At 41.5% G+C, this 15,682-nt stretch overlaps 1 protein-coding gene across 5 annotated transcripts in view; it reads right to left on the bottom strand.

Moving 5' to 3' along the window:
* The window catches only part of RNF214 (ring finger protein 214), a 51,961-nt gene extending 36,318 nt beyond the window's left edge, over nt 1-15,643 (bottom strand). For 2 of the 5 annotated variants that reach the window (XR_014294548.1, XM_082626607.1), the window contains exons 1-6: nt 15,548-15,642; nt 13,910-14,025; nt 10,918-11,428; nt 10,167-10,226; nt 5,239-5,379; nt 2,453-2,592 (exon numbers count right to left, since the gene is read on the bottom strand). Coding sequence is in view for 4 of the 5 variants with exons in the window: in XM_082626607.1 (XP_082482733.1) it covers nt 2,453-2,592; nt 5,239-5,379; nt 10,167-10,226; nt 10,918-11,428; nt 13,910-14,019 (962 nt within the window). In the remaining variant the exon portion in view is untranslated. Of the gene's footprint in view, nt 1-2,452; nt 2,593-5,238; nt 5,380-10,166; nt 10,227-10,917; nt 11,429-13,909; nt 14,026-15,547 lie in introns of all 5 variants that reach the window. The other 3 variants (XM_082626609.1, XM_082626610.1, XM_082626608.1) reach the window with 2 other exon arrangements.
* Nucleotides 15,644-15,682: the final 39 nt, after the last annotated feature.

The following is a 15,682-nucleotide window of genomic DNA, read 5'->3' as shown; positions in this document are numbered from 1 at the left end:
CAATGGCCAGCCAAGACATACACAGGTAGAAAAAAATGTAGAGTACAGTATAGTACAAAAATAAGCAAAATCAGCAGAGAGCTGTATAGATGTTCTGAGGAGGGAGAGATTAGTTCAGGAAGAACTGGATAAGGAAGATTTTACAAAGGAGGTAGAATTTAACTCGAAACTTGTAAAGTGGGTAACTGAATAAGACATCTTATTAAAAAACCCCATTATTTCCCCAATTTTCCAAGCCAGAAATATGGGCGTTTCTATAACTCTTCCCTGTCCACCTATTAGTGCTACCCCTAACACCTTACAAATGGATTCACATCTCTCCTCCCCACTGCAGCACTTCAGTTTTGGCCACCATTACTGTAACGCAGGCTCTGACAGATAAGTCTCCTAACTGGTCCTCTACACTACTCCAGTCTATTCTCCAACTGGCATCATCATCTATCTAAACTGCAAATCTCTATTTACAGTTGCCAAGATATGGAAGCAACCTAAGTGTTCAACAACAGATGAATGGATAAAACAGATGTGGTAATACATACACATACACACACACACACACACACACACACGCACGCACACAATGGAACACTACTCAGCCATAAAAAAGAATGGAATTCTGCCATTTGCAACAACATGGATGGACCTGGAGGGCATTATGCTAAGTGAAATAAGTCAGATAGAAAAACAAAAATACTGTATGTCATCACTTATATGTGGAATCTAAAAAGTGAAAAGAATGAATGAATGTAACAAAACAGAAACAGACTCACAGATACAGAGAACAGGTGGTTGCCAGTGGGGAGATGGGGGGAGGGGCAAGATAGGGGTAGGGGACTAAGAAGTACAAACTACTGTCTATAAAATAAATAAGCTGTAAGGATATAGTATACAGCACAGGGAATACAGCCAATATTTTATAATAACTTTAAATATAATCCATAAAGGTTTTAAACCACTAGGTTGTACATCTGAAACTAACATATTATAAATCAACCATACTTCAATTAAAATTTTTTTAATTGAAAATAAATAAAGTGCAAATCTCATCCTTTGATCCCCACCCCCTCCTTAAAACTCTCCAGTCTCAGGGCTTCCCTGGTGGCGCAGTGGTTGAGAGTCCGCCTGCTGATGCAGGGGACACGGGTTCGTGCCCCGGTCCAGGAAGATCCCACATGCCGCGGAGTGGCTGGGCCCGTGAGCCATGACAGCTGAGCCTGCGCGTCCAGAGCCTGTGCTCCACAGGGGGAGAGGCCACAACAGTGAGAGGCCCACATACCGCAAAAAAACCAAACAAACAAACCTCTCCAGTCTCTCACTATCAGGGAAAATCTCAAACTCCTTACACGGGATCTGAGCCTTTGTGGTCGGGCTTCTGCCTCCTCCACTAGCCTCATTCCTCTCTACCACAGGTCTCAGTTGTAGGTCCCCTGCCTGCAATGTCTTCTTCCCTATTCATTGCCTGGCTAATTTCTCCCTATATCTACCCCCACCCCTGCAACTTTTTCTTTGCAAATTTCAAACCAACAGAAAAGTTAACAGAATAGTCCAGTGAACACATGCCCTTCATCTGGATTCACCAGCTGTTAACGCTTTTTGCCACATTTACTTTACTTCTCCCTCTGAACCACCTGAAAGTTACAGACATCATGACAAGCCCTAAAACTTCAGCAAGTATCTCTTAAGAATAAGAACCTTCTACAGAATCACACGCAAAATATTTACCACTGATACAGTATTACCTAATATGTAGTCCATATTCAAATTTTCCCAATTATTCCAAAATGTCCTTTCTTATTTATCATATTTCCTCATTTGCTGAATCATTTTCCAAGTATCCTGCTACTTTTCACTTAGCTCTCTGACACATTAGCAAGCCAAGATTTTCTTGATAAATAAAAATGTATTTTAGTAGAATTTAAATAAAATCACAATATTCACAACTATTTTGACTTCCAAACAGGTCACATTAAGAAACTTAGAAAATTGAAACTATGACCAAATTCTATGCCCACCTTAGCCTTGCTGTAGTACCCTGAAAGGGACACAGATCCATTAAATAGCTTTGCAAACAGCTTGCAATGTTACTGTTTGAAATTTGGTTTTGGCGCTGAATCTAACATAATCAAAGTAGCCTCGTAGCCTAAACTGTAAAACATCAGATAAGGCAAGTGAAATAGGTGTTAGATATATATCAAAATCTTGATCATACTTGGGACCAAACAATGAGCTGCTGTTACTTCAATGTACTGATGAATCCCTGAAACACTTTTTATTAAATTTAACATAGGGTGCTGAAAAAGCTAAAATCACTAAAGGATTTTAATTTGTGCACTTGTTTTTCAAATAAAAATTAGACTGAAAGAAAAGAAAGTAGAAACACAAATAGAACTGGCCCGTTATGTACAAACATACATGTAAACACAGGGTTTTTATTCTTAACAGCATCATTTACCTTCTGCCCTTCTCACAAAGCTTCTCAATTTCAGCTTTCAGATCCTGCTCCTTCTGCAAAAACTCCTTCTTTTCTTTCTCTATCTTCTTCTTTGTTTCTTCTCGCTTTATTGTTACGTCCTGGATAGCCTTTAATATCTCCTAAGTCCCGCACAATTATAGGCACACACAAATAAAGAAGGAAATGAATTAGTTCTTTTGGTCTGAAGGTTACTTTCAACTATCTCAAATTAACATATTGACTTTAGTGATTTCAAATTGAATTAAAGGAATCTGGTTGATGAGTAGTCCCAAAAGCAGTCAAAAAAGTCCCAAAAGGGAGTAAGTTATAATAAAGCAGATTTCAATTCAACAGGAGAAAAGAATTTCTAACAATCACAACTGTTCAAAAATGGAATTTACTGCCTTGTGAAGCAATAAGCTCTCCATTACTGGTGCTCAAATAAAGGCTGAATGAACACCTGTCAAGACTGCTGAGAAAGGCATTCTTGCACAGGGTGGGAGTTTGCTACTTCCAAAAAATGTGGTCTTGTTTTGTTTTGTTATGGCTCTACTTTATTATGCGTAGGGGTTATCTTTGTTCTTTTTAAATTATTTAACTATATACATATATATTTATAATAAAAAGTCAAAAAAAAAGTAATAAAGTTAAGTTATCCCTAATGCACACCAATTCCACCCATAAAGTAATCAATGTGTTAAGCGTTTTGTTCTATGCTTTCACATCTTTCTCCATTCTTACACAAATACATGTGTACTTATGTACGTATTTGCTTTTTTGTTTTCTTTATAATGAGGTAATTTTATATACACTATTCTGCATCTTGCTTTTGTTTACTTGACATGAGCATACTATCAATAAATATAGATCAAACTAAAAAATAGCTGTATAACATGACATGACACATATATAAAGAATTTAGTCAACCATTCTCTGTTAAGAGTCCATCCTGTTAAGGTTGATTTCAGTTTTCTCGTAACTACAAATAATACTACAATAAACATCCTGTATGCCTATATTTTCATACAAAAGCTTTTATTTCTGTAGAATAGACTCCTAACAATGAGACTGCTAAGCCAAGGTATGTATACATTTTAAAATTTTAAGTGACAATTCCTAATATCTTTTTTTCTTCAGATTTTATTTATATACTTATTTACTTGTTTATTTATTTATTTAACTTTTTGGCACACTGCACGGCATGCGAGATTCTTGGTTCCCCAACCAGGAATTGAACCTGCGCCCCCTGCATTGGAAGCTCAGAGTCTTAACCACTGGACCACCAGGGAAGTCACCCTAATATCTTTTCTAAAAAGGTCATAACAATTCACACTCCTACCAATGTCTAAAAAGAGTTCGTTTTTCCTTACCTTTGACAACTTACTTCATTTTTCCCAATCTCTTGGGAAAGAGGGAGGAATGGTATCTAGTAATTTTAATGAGCATTTCACTACCTCCTGTTCTTTTACTGTTTTTATTGTCTGTCTCCTCCAACTAGAATAAGCATTCAATGAAGGCAGAGACTATGTTTCGTTCACCACTAAATCTTCAGAGCATACATCAGGAACTCAAAAAATATTTGCTATACAAATGGATCGACACTAGTAAGGCTGAGTTTATTTTCATACATTTGTTACTCATTTGCTTTTCCTCTTCTGTGAATTACTGTTTGTGACTGTTATGGGCAAAATAATAACCTCTTCCCCACAAAAATGTCCATGTTCTACTCCTTGGAACCTATGTTACCTTCCATAACAAAAGAGATAGGGAGACAATCCTGGATTATCGGGGTGGGCCCAATCTAACCACAAATGGGTCTTTAAAAGCAGAGAAACTTTCCCAGTTGTGATCAGAGGAAGATGTGATTAGGGAGGAACAGTTACAGAAATGCAATGTTGCTGACTTTGAAGATGGAGACGGGGTCCACAGGTAAAGGAATGCAAAGAGCCTCTAGAAGCCAGAAATGCAGGGAAATGTATTCTCCCTTAGAGTCCCCAGAAAGGAATGCAGCCTTCCTAATACCCTGATTTTAGCCCAGTGACACCCATGTTGGACTTCTGACCTACAGAACTGTAAGATAATAAAGATGTGTTGTTTTAAGCTCTAAATTCACGACAACTTGTTACAGCAGCAATGGGAAACTATTACAGTAGAAAACTATTACAATAGGTAAGTAATACAGTAACCTTTCCTGGTTTTTCTCTAGATTGTTTGGCTTTTACCATGAATTTGTAGGAATCTCAGAAGGTCATCTTAAACCCTTTGTCAGATGTGCTATAAATATTTTCTCTCAGTCTAATATTGATCTTTTGACTGTTTTCTATATCGTTTGCCATGCCAAAAATTTTAATTATATATAATTAATTTTTAAAAATTTTCTAGGTTTTCTGCCTGGGTTAAAAAGACCTCTTGCAACTTCAGGTATATAAATATTCTTCTAAATTTTCTTCTGATTTAAAATTTTTTTTCCAGTTTTTATAGGTATATTTTTAATTTACTTAGAATTGTATTTTTAAATATAGTGTGAGACAAGAGTCTAATCAAATGACTTTCCAGGTAGGCAGTCAAACAAATATATTAAATAAATAATCCCTTCCTCTCTGAACCAAAATAGGAGTGAGTTTGGACGAGATGCCCTCGAAGGTTCTTGTTTATCCTTAAAATTCTATGATAACCATTAAAAAGTTAAATACTGCTTTTTTATTTCTATTAATTTGAAAACAAAATTAAAGTCTGATTAGAGACTATAGCTTTACTTATTGCCAATTTTAATATAAGCAGAATACCTGGTGATTCTTCATTTCCTCTTCTCTCCTTTGCTGAAGTTGCTTTAATTGCACTTGGAGCTGATTCTCCACTTGCCTCTGCTTATCCAGGACCTCCTGGTAACGCTCCTTCAACAGGGTTCTCTCTGTCATCATTTTATCCTATTGGTAACAACAGATGAGAAGTTTAATTCGCCAATTTCATTGCAAGAAACATTCACCATGTCCCTGTTCAAGGCACCATGCAGGGCGCTATGGCTGCAGTGTCTGATGCTGTAGCTAAATTAATTAGAATAAGCAAATGTAAACATCCAGCTCCTCAGTCACCTTACCACATTCCAAGTACTCAGTAGCTACATGTGAGTTGTGGCTACTATACTGGACAGCACAGATACAGAACACTTCCATCGTTAAAGGAAATTCTATTGTACAACACTGCACTAAGATGGAGGGTGGCAACTTATGGCCTGTGGGCCAAATCCAGCCATCACCTCTTTTTGTTTTTGTTTTTAAATTTTATTTATTTATTTTATTTTTGGCTGCATTGTGTCCTCATTGCTGTGCACGGGCTTTCTCTAGTTGTGGTGAGCGGGGGCTACTCTTCATTGCAGCGCGGGGGCTTCTCATGCGGTGTCTTCTCTTGTCGCGGAGCACAAGTTCTAGGCACGTGGGCTTCAGTAGCTGTGGCACGCAGGCTCAGTAGTTGTGGCGCAAGGGCTGAGGTGCTCCGCGGCATGTGAGAGCTTCCCGGACCAGGGCTTGATCCCGTGTCCCCTGCATTGGCAGGCAGATTCTTAACCACTGCGCCACCAGGGAAGTCCCATCGTCTGTTTTTATAAGTAAATGTTTTATAGGAACACAGCCATACCCGACAGCTGGCTGGCTGCTTTCACACTACAACAGCAGAGTGGAGTGGTTACCAAAGAGCACATATAGCCCACAAAGCCTAAGATATCTACTAACTGACCCTTTCTAGGCTAATTTCCCTGCAGTAGGGAATAAGAGAAATAAGGTATTTTATCTATTAAGAAGAAGAAGAAGAATGAGCAAAAAACAAATAACAGATCAACTACTCAAAATGCATCCAGAAACTGGACTCCTTACTGGTCATTAGCACTACAAATCGGCAGATCCACCAAAGAGTTGTGGGGCACTTGGTATTCAGATTGGTCAAATTGGCAAGCTCTCATATAAATAGGGAGCAGAAGTAAAGCTTCTGGGACTTCCCTCGTGGTCCAGTGGGTAAGACTCCACACTCCTAATGCAGGCGGCCCGGGTTTGATCCCTGGTTGGGGAACTAGATTTTGCATGCATGCTGCAACTAAAGCTCTCGCATGCCGCAACCAAGGCCCAGCACAGCCAATAAATAAATAAGTCAATAAAAGAGGTGAAGCTTCTAAGGGTCACAGTTCAGCTCTGCCCCCCCCCACATTAATAAATCAAGAAAAGGAATGATTACCTTTCAAAGGAACACTAAACCTTAGAGGGTCAATTTAAAACACATTTGGTATGAGGTAACCGGTGTAAAATTTAAACAGAGCATTAAACTGAATTTGTTCATTAGACGGTAACTACTTTCAAAGAAAAGAAAGGTTTTAGAAGTGAATGGGGGAAAACTTACCACACTATGATAATAAAAAAATAAGGTCTCAAGATGGGACTTTAGCTTTGGGATAAGCTAGTCCTTAGTCCATGTACTGAAATGTGACTAAAGCTCCCTAAACAGATGACACCTTAGCATCATAGCTTTAAAGGGATTCTGAACCTGAGGTCTATGGATAGGTGTGTATAAAATTTTTTGAGATGAGAATTCAAAGTTTTCAAAAGATTCTGAAAGAGGACCTTAACCCAAGAAAAGTTAAAGGTTAAGAAACAACTGATGAAAACTAGTAGATTAGAGGATTCTTTTCTTCTCTCTCTACTTCCTTATGGTACCTCTCTGTCCATAAAGCATCTTTTTTTTTTTTTTTTGCAGTACACGGGCCTCTCACTGTTGTGGCCTCTCCCGTTGCGGAGCACAGGCTCCGGACGCGCAGGCTCAGCGGCCATGGCTCATGGGCCCAGCCGCTCCGCGGCATGTGGGATCTTCCCGGACCGGGGCATGAACCCGTGTTCCCTGCATCGGCAGGCGGACTTTCAACCACTGCGCCACCAGGGAAACCCAATAATGCATCTTTTTAACAACACAGGATGGGGAGAAAACTCTAGTCTTCACGGAGAGAAGTCTCAAGGTACATACTATTAGTACATACAAATGGATGGCTTAAAGGCATACAGTAAATTACTTGATACAATTCTCATCTTAATAAGCCAAAGGGTTACACATTGTTACTTTTTTTCATTGATGGTGAATTGGTCCTGAGAGGCAGGAGTCACAATTTCAAATGTAGGCAGTGGGCAATTACTGTAAATGCAAGAAAAGGGTAGCAAATAAAACGGGAGTAAAGTTCCCTGTATTGTCACTAAGCTTAATACCTGCCTAGTCCCAGTGCCTTTTTAAAAGCTCTATTTACGATAGCCCGGAGATGGAAACAACCTAAGTGTCCATCATCTGATGAATGGATAAAGAAGATGTGGCACATATATACAATGGAATATTACTCAGCCATAAAAGGAAACGAAATTGAGCTATTTGTAATGAGGTGGATAGACCTAGAGTCTGTCAGAGTGAAGGAAGTCAGAAAGAGAAAGACAAATACCGTATGCTAACACATATATATGGAATTTAAGAAAAAAAAATGTCATGAAGAACCTAGGGGTAAAACAGGAATAAAGACACAGACCTACTTGAGAATGGACTTGAGGATATGGGGAGGGGGAAGGGTAAGCTGTGACAAAGCGAGAGAGAGGCATGGACATATATACACTACCAAACGTAAGGTAGATAGATAGTGGGAAGCAGCCACATAGCACAGGGAGATCAGCTCAGTGCTTTGTGACCACCTAGAGGGGAGGGATAGGGAGGGTGGGAGGGAGGGAGACGCAAGAGGGAAGGGATATGGGAACAGATGTATATGTATAACTGATTCACTTTGTTATAAAGCAGAAACTAATAAAAAAAATCAACACACACACACACAAAAAGCATGTGGAGAACTCATTTACAACTAAAAATGTTAACCATCTGTCATGCAATGCAAATGAAATACCATGTTCTACTGCTGTCAACTGACTATGGTGTTTTGTATTTTGGTTGTTTACTAAACTATAATCATACTGTGTTTTTAAAATAATAATAATAGGGACTTCCCTGGTGGCAGAGTGGTTAAGACTCTGTGCTCCCAATGCAGGGGGCCCGGTTCGATCCCTGGTCGGGGAACTAGATCCCACGTGCATGCTGCAACTGACGGTTCGCATGCCACAACTAAGGAGCCCTGGAGCCACAGTGAAGGAGCCCACCTATCGCAGCTAAGACCCGGCGCAACCAAATTAAATAAATAATAAATATTTTAATAATAATAATAATAATAATAATTATAGCATGTGGGTCACACCACCACCCGAAAGAATACTGCCAAACAAAACACAACCCTGGGCCTCTTTTGGCCTAATGGCTTGCCAGTTTCCACCCGTTTCAGACTGATGCTAAAGCTTATCTATAACCTCTTAGTTGGCCCCTTCTATTGCTATATCGTCAATGAGACCCTGCCTTACAACTGGGGGGACCAAATAAACACTCCATGTAAAGTGCTTAGAATAAGTGCTCAAGAAAAGGCGACTTCTCCTCCTTCCCCTGGAGGCTCTCTCCTAGCCTGGTTCTCACGCAGCACATTACCATCAGGTCTCGCATCTCTAGGATCTTCTTACTTGCCCGTTATAAATAACTCCTGAGTTGCTACTCTCTATTTAAAGTTTTCATGTGGTTAATGTACTCCAATAACTTACTTCTTTCCATCTGCCCCTCAATTTCTTCAACTTGCGCAAAATATCCACTTTCTTACCTGGTTTTCCTCTTTATTTCCATTCAATTAACATATCTTATCCTAAAGACCTCTTCCTGAACATAGGGTGCCTTTTCTAGCATTATCCTTCCTCTTGAAAAATGGACATTCAGATATCCACACACTTACAGGGTGGAAGTTTTGCCACAAAATGCCAGGGAAAGATCAAGGGGACCACTTTAACAAAAATAAATGTGAAGTTCTCTAAGTTTTAAAAACCAATTACCTATTTTTAAGTAAAAAACAGATTTTAAAAGTGATACTAAAAAAAAAAAAAAACCAATTACCTAGGCATAAAATAGGAAGATACAACTAAACAATACATGAGAAAAAGACCTGATGGAGTAAAAGTGAAAGCTCAACAGTGTGACGAGACGGCCAAAATAAGCTGATGTCAGCTTAGGAAATGGTGTCTAGAATGTCACCATAGAACGACACAAGAGTTCCATTGTATTGTGAAGTAATTACACTGTATGTGCATTACTATAGTTAGCTCTCAGGATCACATTTTAAAAGAAACATTGGGAAGATGTAACATGTCTAGGTGAAAAAGTAACCAGGTTGAAGAAAAGACTGAAAAATATATCATATGAAGAAAAGAAGAATGTTAAAAAAACATCTGGGGATGTTTCACCTGGAAAGGTTCAGACTTAAAGGATAAGAGGAAAAAGCATTTAAAAAAACATTTTGAATATATTTTGGGCTAACAAGTAAAGGGATTTAGATTTACTCTACATAGCTCAAGACAGAACTATAACAAGAAGTTTTAGTGGTTCTGTTCTCACCTCATAATAAGATCTAACAATAAGAGCTATTTTCAAAATGCAATATGCTGATTCATGAGTAGTAAGCTTCCCATCTCTGGAGGTGATCAAGTAGAAGTTAGCTGACCATCTGTCAGAGATTTTATAAAGGAGATTCCTGAACCTTTTCCAACTGAGATGATGTGACTCTAGATCTTCTGCATTAATGGTTTCATACATGAAAAATTGCAGTTTAACTACTTACCAGATTCTTTTCAATATCTTGATCTGTGTTTACCTCTGAATCAGCTGTCTTAAAGTCAGTCTATAAAGAAAGAAACAATTATATTCAGAACTGTTCAGAGACATTCTAAAAGGCAGAATTGCTCTCGTCCTTTCATGGAGAAATCTGCCACAGGGAACTGAGAAGTTAACTTTTCGCTCTCTCCCCTTACCAGCTTCATAGCAAGAGAACTGTAGTTCTGGCAAATGTCCACTGACATCCATGTAGCATGAAGCATTTACCCCACAAAATAACCTGAACAAGACCCAACATCTGATGGAGAGACAAGCTCGAGACTCAGATAAGAATTCTGGCCCCTACAATTTACTGTGCTCATCCTTCCTGCTACAAAAAAGCACACCAGTCACTAGAAGGCAGGATACACAGTACTTCTTAAGATGTAGGTCAGAGAATTAACAAGGATTCCTCCTGCAAGGTCGAAGGTAGGAAATATGAATGCTAATGACCTATGCTCATCAATTACTCAGTGAAAGTGATTGTATGTAGGTCATGAAGTTCCTGGTCGCCACGATTAGACACGGGCTGTTACTTATTGAACACCAGAATGAAGTCATCACAGAGCACTGTATGAAAATAGTATGAGAGTTGCCAGTAAAAAAACAAGACAGAGTAGTTCTCCACCAACTATGAAGAAATATCTCCTGCCCTCAAAAAAAAAAAAAAAAATTAAAAGCCCAAATTCCGTTTTAGTAGTAGAAACTTGATACTTGACCTGGACGGCAATGTTCTGAGAAAGCTTCAGGGAAGAGCTATCCTGATCATCATCCTGATCCACTCTGACTCCTTCAACCCCATTTGCTGGAGGCACCACAGGTGGGAAATCCAAGCCTGTGTCCCTGCTCCCTTCCTTTAGGATGGAGGCTTGTGGGGCCTTCTCTTCAGGACAATTCCCGGAGGCAAGCTGCTTTGTATCGCACCCTGCCTTAAGAGACCGAGTGGCAGGGTGGAGGCTCTCCCGGAGGCGTGTGTCCCCCTCCTCTCCCGCTGTGCTGGCCACGTCCTTCAAATCAGACTGAGACCCACCGCCAGAGAGACAAAGGGCCGTGGCTATCAAGTTTTCTCCTAAAACCGCCCGGTGCGCTGCTGAAGTGTCACCTGCTGATGAACCAGGATTCTGCTCTGGGTGTTCCAAATGGGCATTTCTGTTATTCTCCTTGGTTATCGTTTGGTTACTTACACTCGACAGAGGCGAGTTCTTGTGCTTCTGTGCAGGGTCTTTGGGGCTATCAAAAACATAAGATAAAAGGTTTCTCTCTTCACCCAATCTTAAAGAGGCTTAAATATATAATACTTTTAACATAACCACTAGAACAAAACTAGACTATATAAACCCCTCCAAATTAGCCAAATGAAAAGGAACTTAGTTTCCACCCAGTGATTTCTGTCCCACACGCAGGGAGTATGGTGTGATGGTGAAGAAGCTGGGTTCAGGAGACACAGCGCAGTGAACAGTCACCCAGAAATGAAGCTGAGGAGCCAAAGGCTTGGGGGGATGCAGGTGAAATAGCCTGCTGTTAGTTAGAATATTTCATTTAGGTACATGTACTAATTTTGTCCCACATATTTTAATAAATAAAATATTGATTGAGAAATATTGTTTTAAATTCCACTCTCGTTTCACAAAAATAATTTTCATTCAGATTCATTTTACAGATCTTTGACCAGAACCACCAACAGCTTTCCAGAGCATAGCATCTTCACTTCAAGTTGCCTGAAGTACAGACAATTTTGAATCCCAAATTGAAGCTGTCAGCAGAACTTTTACCCCAGATAACAAATATACACACACGTATACACTGAAATCATTGTTTTATTGTTTGCTACAACCATTCACCATACTGCTTTTAAGAGATCTTCAAAACCTATTTACAATGACATCCAACATTCACGACTGTAAGTCTTTTACCAGGAATAATGCATGTTAAATTCCTTTGCTATTAAAAAAAAAAAAAAAAAAACAACTGCTTCTGTCAACTATGCCCTTAAGGACTCCAAACTAGTACTGACTGAGGCTTCAGGTCACTGTGCCTTCCTTTCCTCAAGAGTACCTACTGTTGAAAATAAAACAACAGAGAGAGCACCTTGTGACATGAAAAATCTTTATAAATACTCTAAGCTGATTCCTTGCTGGGGGTTAAGTGTGGGGGGGACACTTAATTATAAATTTGGGCAGATACAGTACCTGGGTGTGAATCCTGACTCTGCTATTTACTAGCTGTTTAACTCTGGGCAAGTTACTTAACTTCATCTGTAAAACAGAAGTAATATTACCTACCTGATAAGATTATTGTGGGGATTACATGAGATAAAGCATCTGGTGTATTTAGTTCTGGCACACAGTAAACACTCAGTAAACCTTAGTAAACAGCTAAGGTTTATTATTATTACTAGTAATATGTGTCTGATTTTATTTATAAAATGAAGATCCAAGTTTATGGTTAGGTTTACTGAACATTTTTCCCCATTACCCACTTAATAACAAATAACAAATAATAAATACAAATGTAACAGATTTGTTACATTTATTAAGTACGCTGGAGTCAGACGAGCCTGGGTTCAAACCCTGACTCCAACAAAGCTTGGTAACCTTAGGCAAGTTACTAACCTCTCTGTGTCTCAAGTTCTCTCACCTATAAATGGGAATAATAGCATTAGCACCTACCTGCTGAGATTGTTGAGAGAATTAAATGTGTTAACGCAAATAAAGCTGCTAGCACAGCGTTATCTATTGTATTAGGTCCTTGGTACTCTACAAAAGAGTTGAGGGAGGGGACTTCCCTGGTGGCACAGTGCTTAAGAATCCACCTGCCAGCGCAGGGGACGGGTTCGAGCCCTGGTCCAGGAAGATCCCACATGTCACAGACCAACTAAGCCCGTGCACCACAACTACGGAGCCTGCACTCTAGAGCCAGCGAGCCACAATTACTGAGCCCGCACGCCACAACTACTGAAGCCTGCATGCCTAGAGCCCATGCTCCGCAACAAGAGAAGCCACCGCAATGAGAAGCCCGTGCACCGCAGCGAAGAGTAGCCCCCGCTCGCCGCAACTAGAGAAAGCCCGCGCGCAGCAACAAAACCCAACACAGTCATAAATAAATAAATAAAAATTAAATTAAAAAAAGAGTTGAGGTAGGATACATAGTCAACCTAGTACAACATTATACATAACAATGTTTTAAGCACTGTAAAACAAGGTTGGGTATTCATAATTCCTGTCCTCAAGAGTTTAGCTGGAAGGTGAAATACATACGTGAAGCAGTAAGCCATATTAACAAGGCTATCTATTTACCTATAGATAGACATAGATACATATACACGTGTCTATATACATTAGATATAATGTGTGTGTGTGTATATATATATACACACACACACACTGATGTAACATATAAACATATAGTTAAATAAACAGATAGTGCATGTAGGAGAAGGTGGGAAATGTTTGCATTTTCAAATGAGTTTGACCCCCTGTATTTTAATCTGTTTATTCAACAAATAATTAGCATGCCTGCTGAGTGTCAGATACTGTGCTGGGTACCAGATATACAAATATAGATCAGATAGTCCCTACCTTTAAAAAGCTTCATCTAATGCAATGTCACTAGAGCCAAAAAGGGGAAAGACGAACTACACCTCCGTAAGAAGCCCATCTCCAGAGCCCTTTACCCCAATGAAATCTTCCCAGTTGAGAGTCCCCACGTTACCTTAGACCGTCTGGGAGAACTTCATCTGGTTTGGAAGCACATTCACTAGACGAGGATTCCGGAGGACTGGGAGCAGTGGCCACCACGCCGGCTACCTCAGATGCTGCCATCGTGCTCTGCACATTCAGAAACAAAGTACAAGCTACAAGTTCCAAAATTTCAAAACAAATAGATCTCACCCTCTCAGAATGTCCACACAACAGAGTCATGGCAGGAAACAAACACAAAGAAAAAGTTGGGCTCCAGGAGAAAACACTTAAGGGTATTCTCTAGTAGGATATTAAAAGAGCCATTACATGCAATAGGTCCCAAGGGATATCAATCCTCACACGTCACTATATACGTGTGTGTGTGTATGTGCGTGTGTGTGTGTGTGTGTGTGCAAAGCTTTTTCACTTTAGGAGGAATGCAGTCTCACAGACCATGAGAATCTTCCAGATGATGCACATGCCTACCTACCTGGCCTAGTATCATTTACAAAGGATGTGATTTGGGGCCTAATATCAATAACAGCTTATGTTTTAAAATCATTTTATGGCTGTTACATTAAAAGCATTCTCCGTTAATTTGGAGATGTTCGTGTGAGAGAGAAAAAGCAATATTTTACTGGGCAATCCAAGTATCTTTCACTTTGACTCTGGGTTCCCCACAGATGGGAAAAGTCTGACAACCGCTCACTGAGACTCTTTAGAGTTACTAGAGGTGCCAGAGTATGAGAATCTTGGTTACTCCAGCATGAAAATGAGAAGCTGAAAAACACGGTAATCCAAGTAAGAGATGTTGCAGGACAAACTCACGCCTTCTATGGTGAAGAGGAAGAATAAAAATGAATATTGGGGCGGGGGGGGCGGCCGGGGGGTTGGTGGTGTAACACAGGGTTAGTTTAAATTCTTGTTTTTATTTTAATAGCATCCCAGGTACATCCCTGACCCTCCAAGAGCGCATAGGGCAGGCATGGAGGCTGGGCTGTGTCCACACTTCAGTCCCAGGCCGGAGACCCCCTGTGCCTCAGTTTCCCTCATCAAATTATACGAGGCTCCCGGGAGAAAATGGGCCCCAGATCGCCATTACTGCTCGCACAGGTGCAAACGTCCTGCCCCATCAGAGCCCGGGCCGGGGGTCCTTGGCGCCCGGGAAACAAAACCACAGGGCACGGGTCCTACGTGCGACTCCGTGGCTGAGAGCCCAAAGGGGAGAGGGACAGGGACATCTGGCAGGAGGCTGCGGCAGGGGGCTTTAAGTCGAAGGAGCCAAGGGAAGCCCCGCATCGCAACCCGGCGGCGACCAGACGGCGACGCTGGGAGCGACGGGTCCTCGGGGGGAGATCGGGGGACGGTCGCGAAGGGGACAATGGGGGGAAGCGACGCCGGTGGTCCCGGCCACCCTCCACAGGGGGCTGGCCCAGCCTGCCGCTTCCTCCGGCCAGAGCCCCTCCGCACCTTGCCCTCGCCCCCCGCCCGGCTGCCACCCCCGTCCCACTTCTAGGCCGGGACCCCCGCCCCCCATCCCCGCAGCTCCCTCCACGCCCCCCGCCCCGACCCCAGCCCCTCGCGCCGCAGCCCCCGCCCGCGCGCCCGCCCCACACACACCTCCCGCGCCGCGCCCCCGGGAGGGAAAGGGGGGAGGGACGGGACTCACCTGAGCGGGCGGAGCGGGGGGAGGGGGCGGCCGAGCCTGGGGGGAGGGGTCGAGCGCCGGCCCGCGCGCGACACCTCCCACTTCCGGCGGCACGAGCGGCGGGGGCGAGGCTAGGCCGGCAGAGGAGAGGCCGCG

This window comes from Mesoplodon mirus (genome assembly GCF_964341445.2).
Source record: "Mesoplodon mirus genome assembly, chromosome: 7".
Taxonomy (NCBI): domain Eukaryota; kingdom Metazoa; phylum Chordata; class Mammalia; order Artiodactyla; family Ziphiidae; genus Mesoplodon; species Mesoplodon mirus.
Note: the sequence above shows the minus strand (reverse complement) of the source record. Positions and strands in the feature narration are given on the sequence as shown.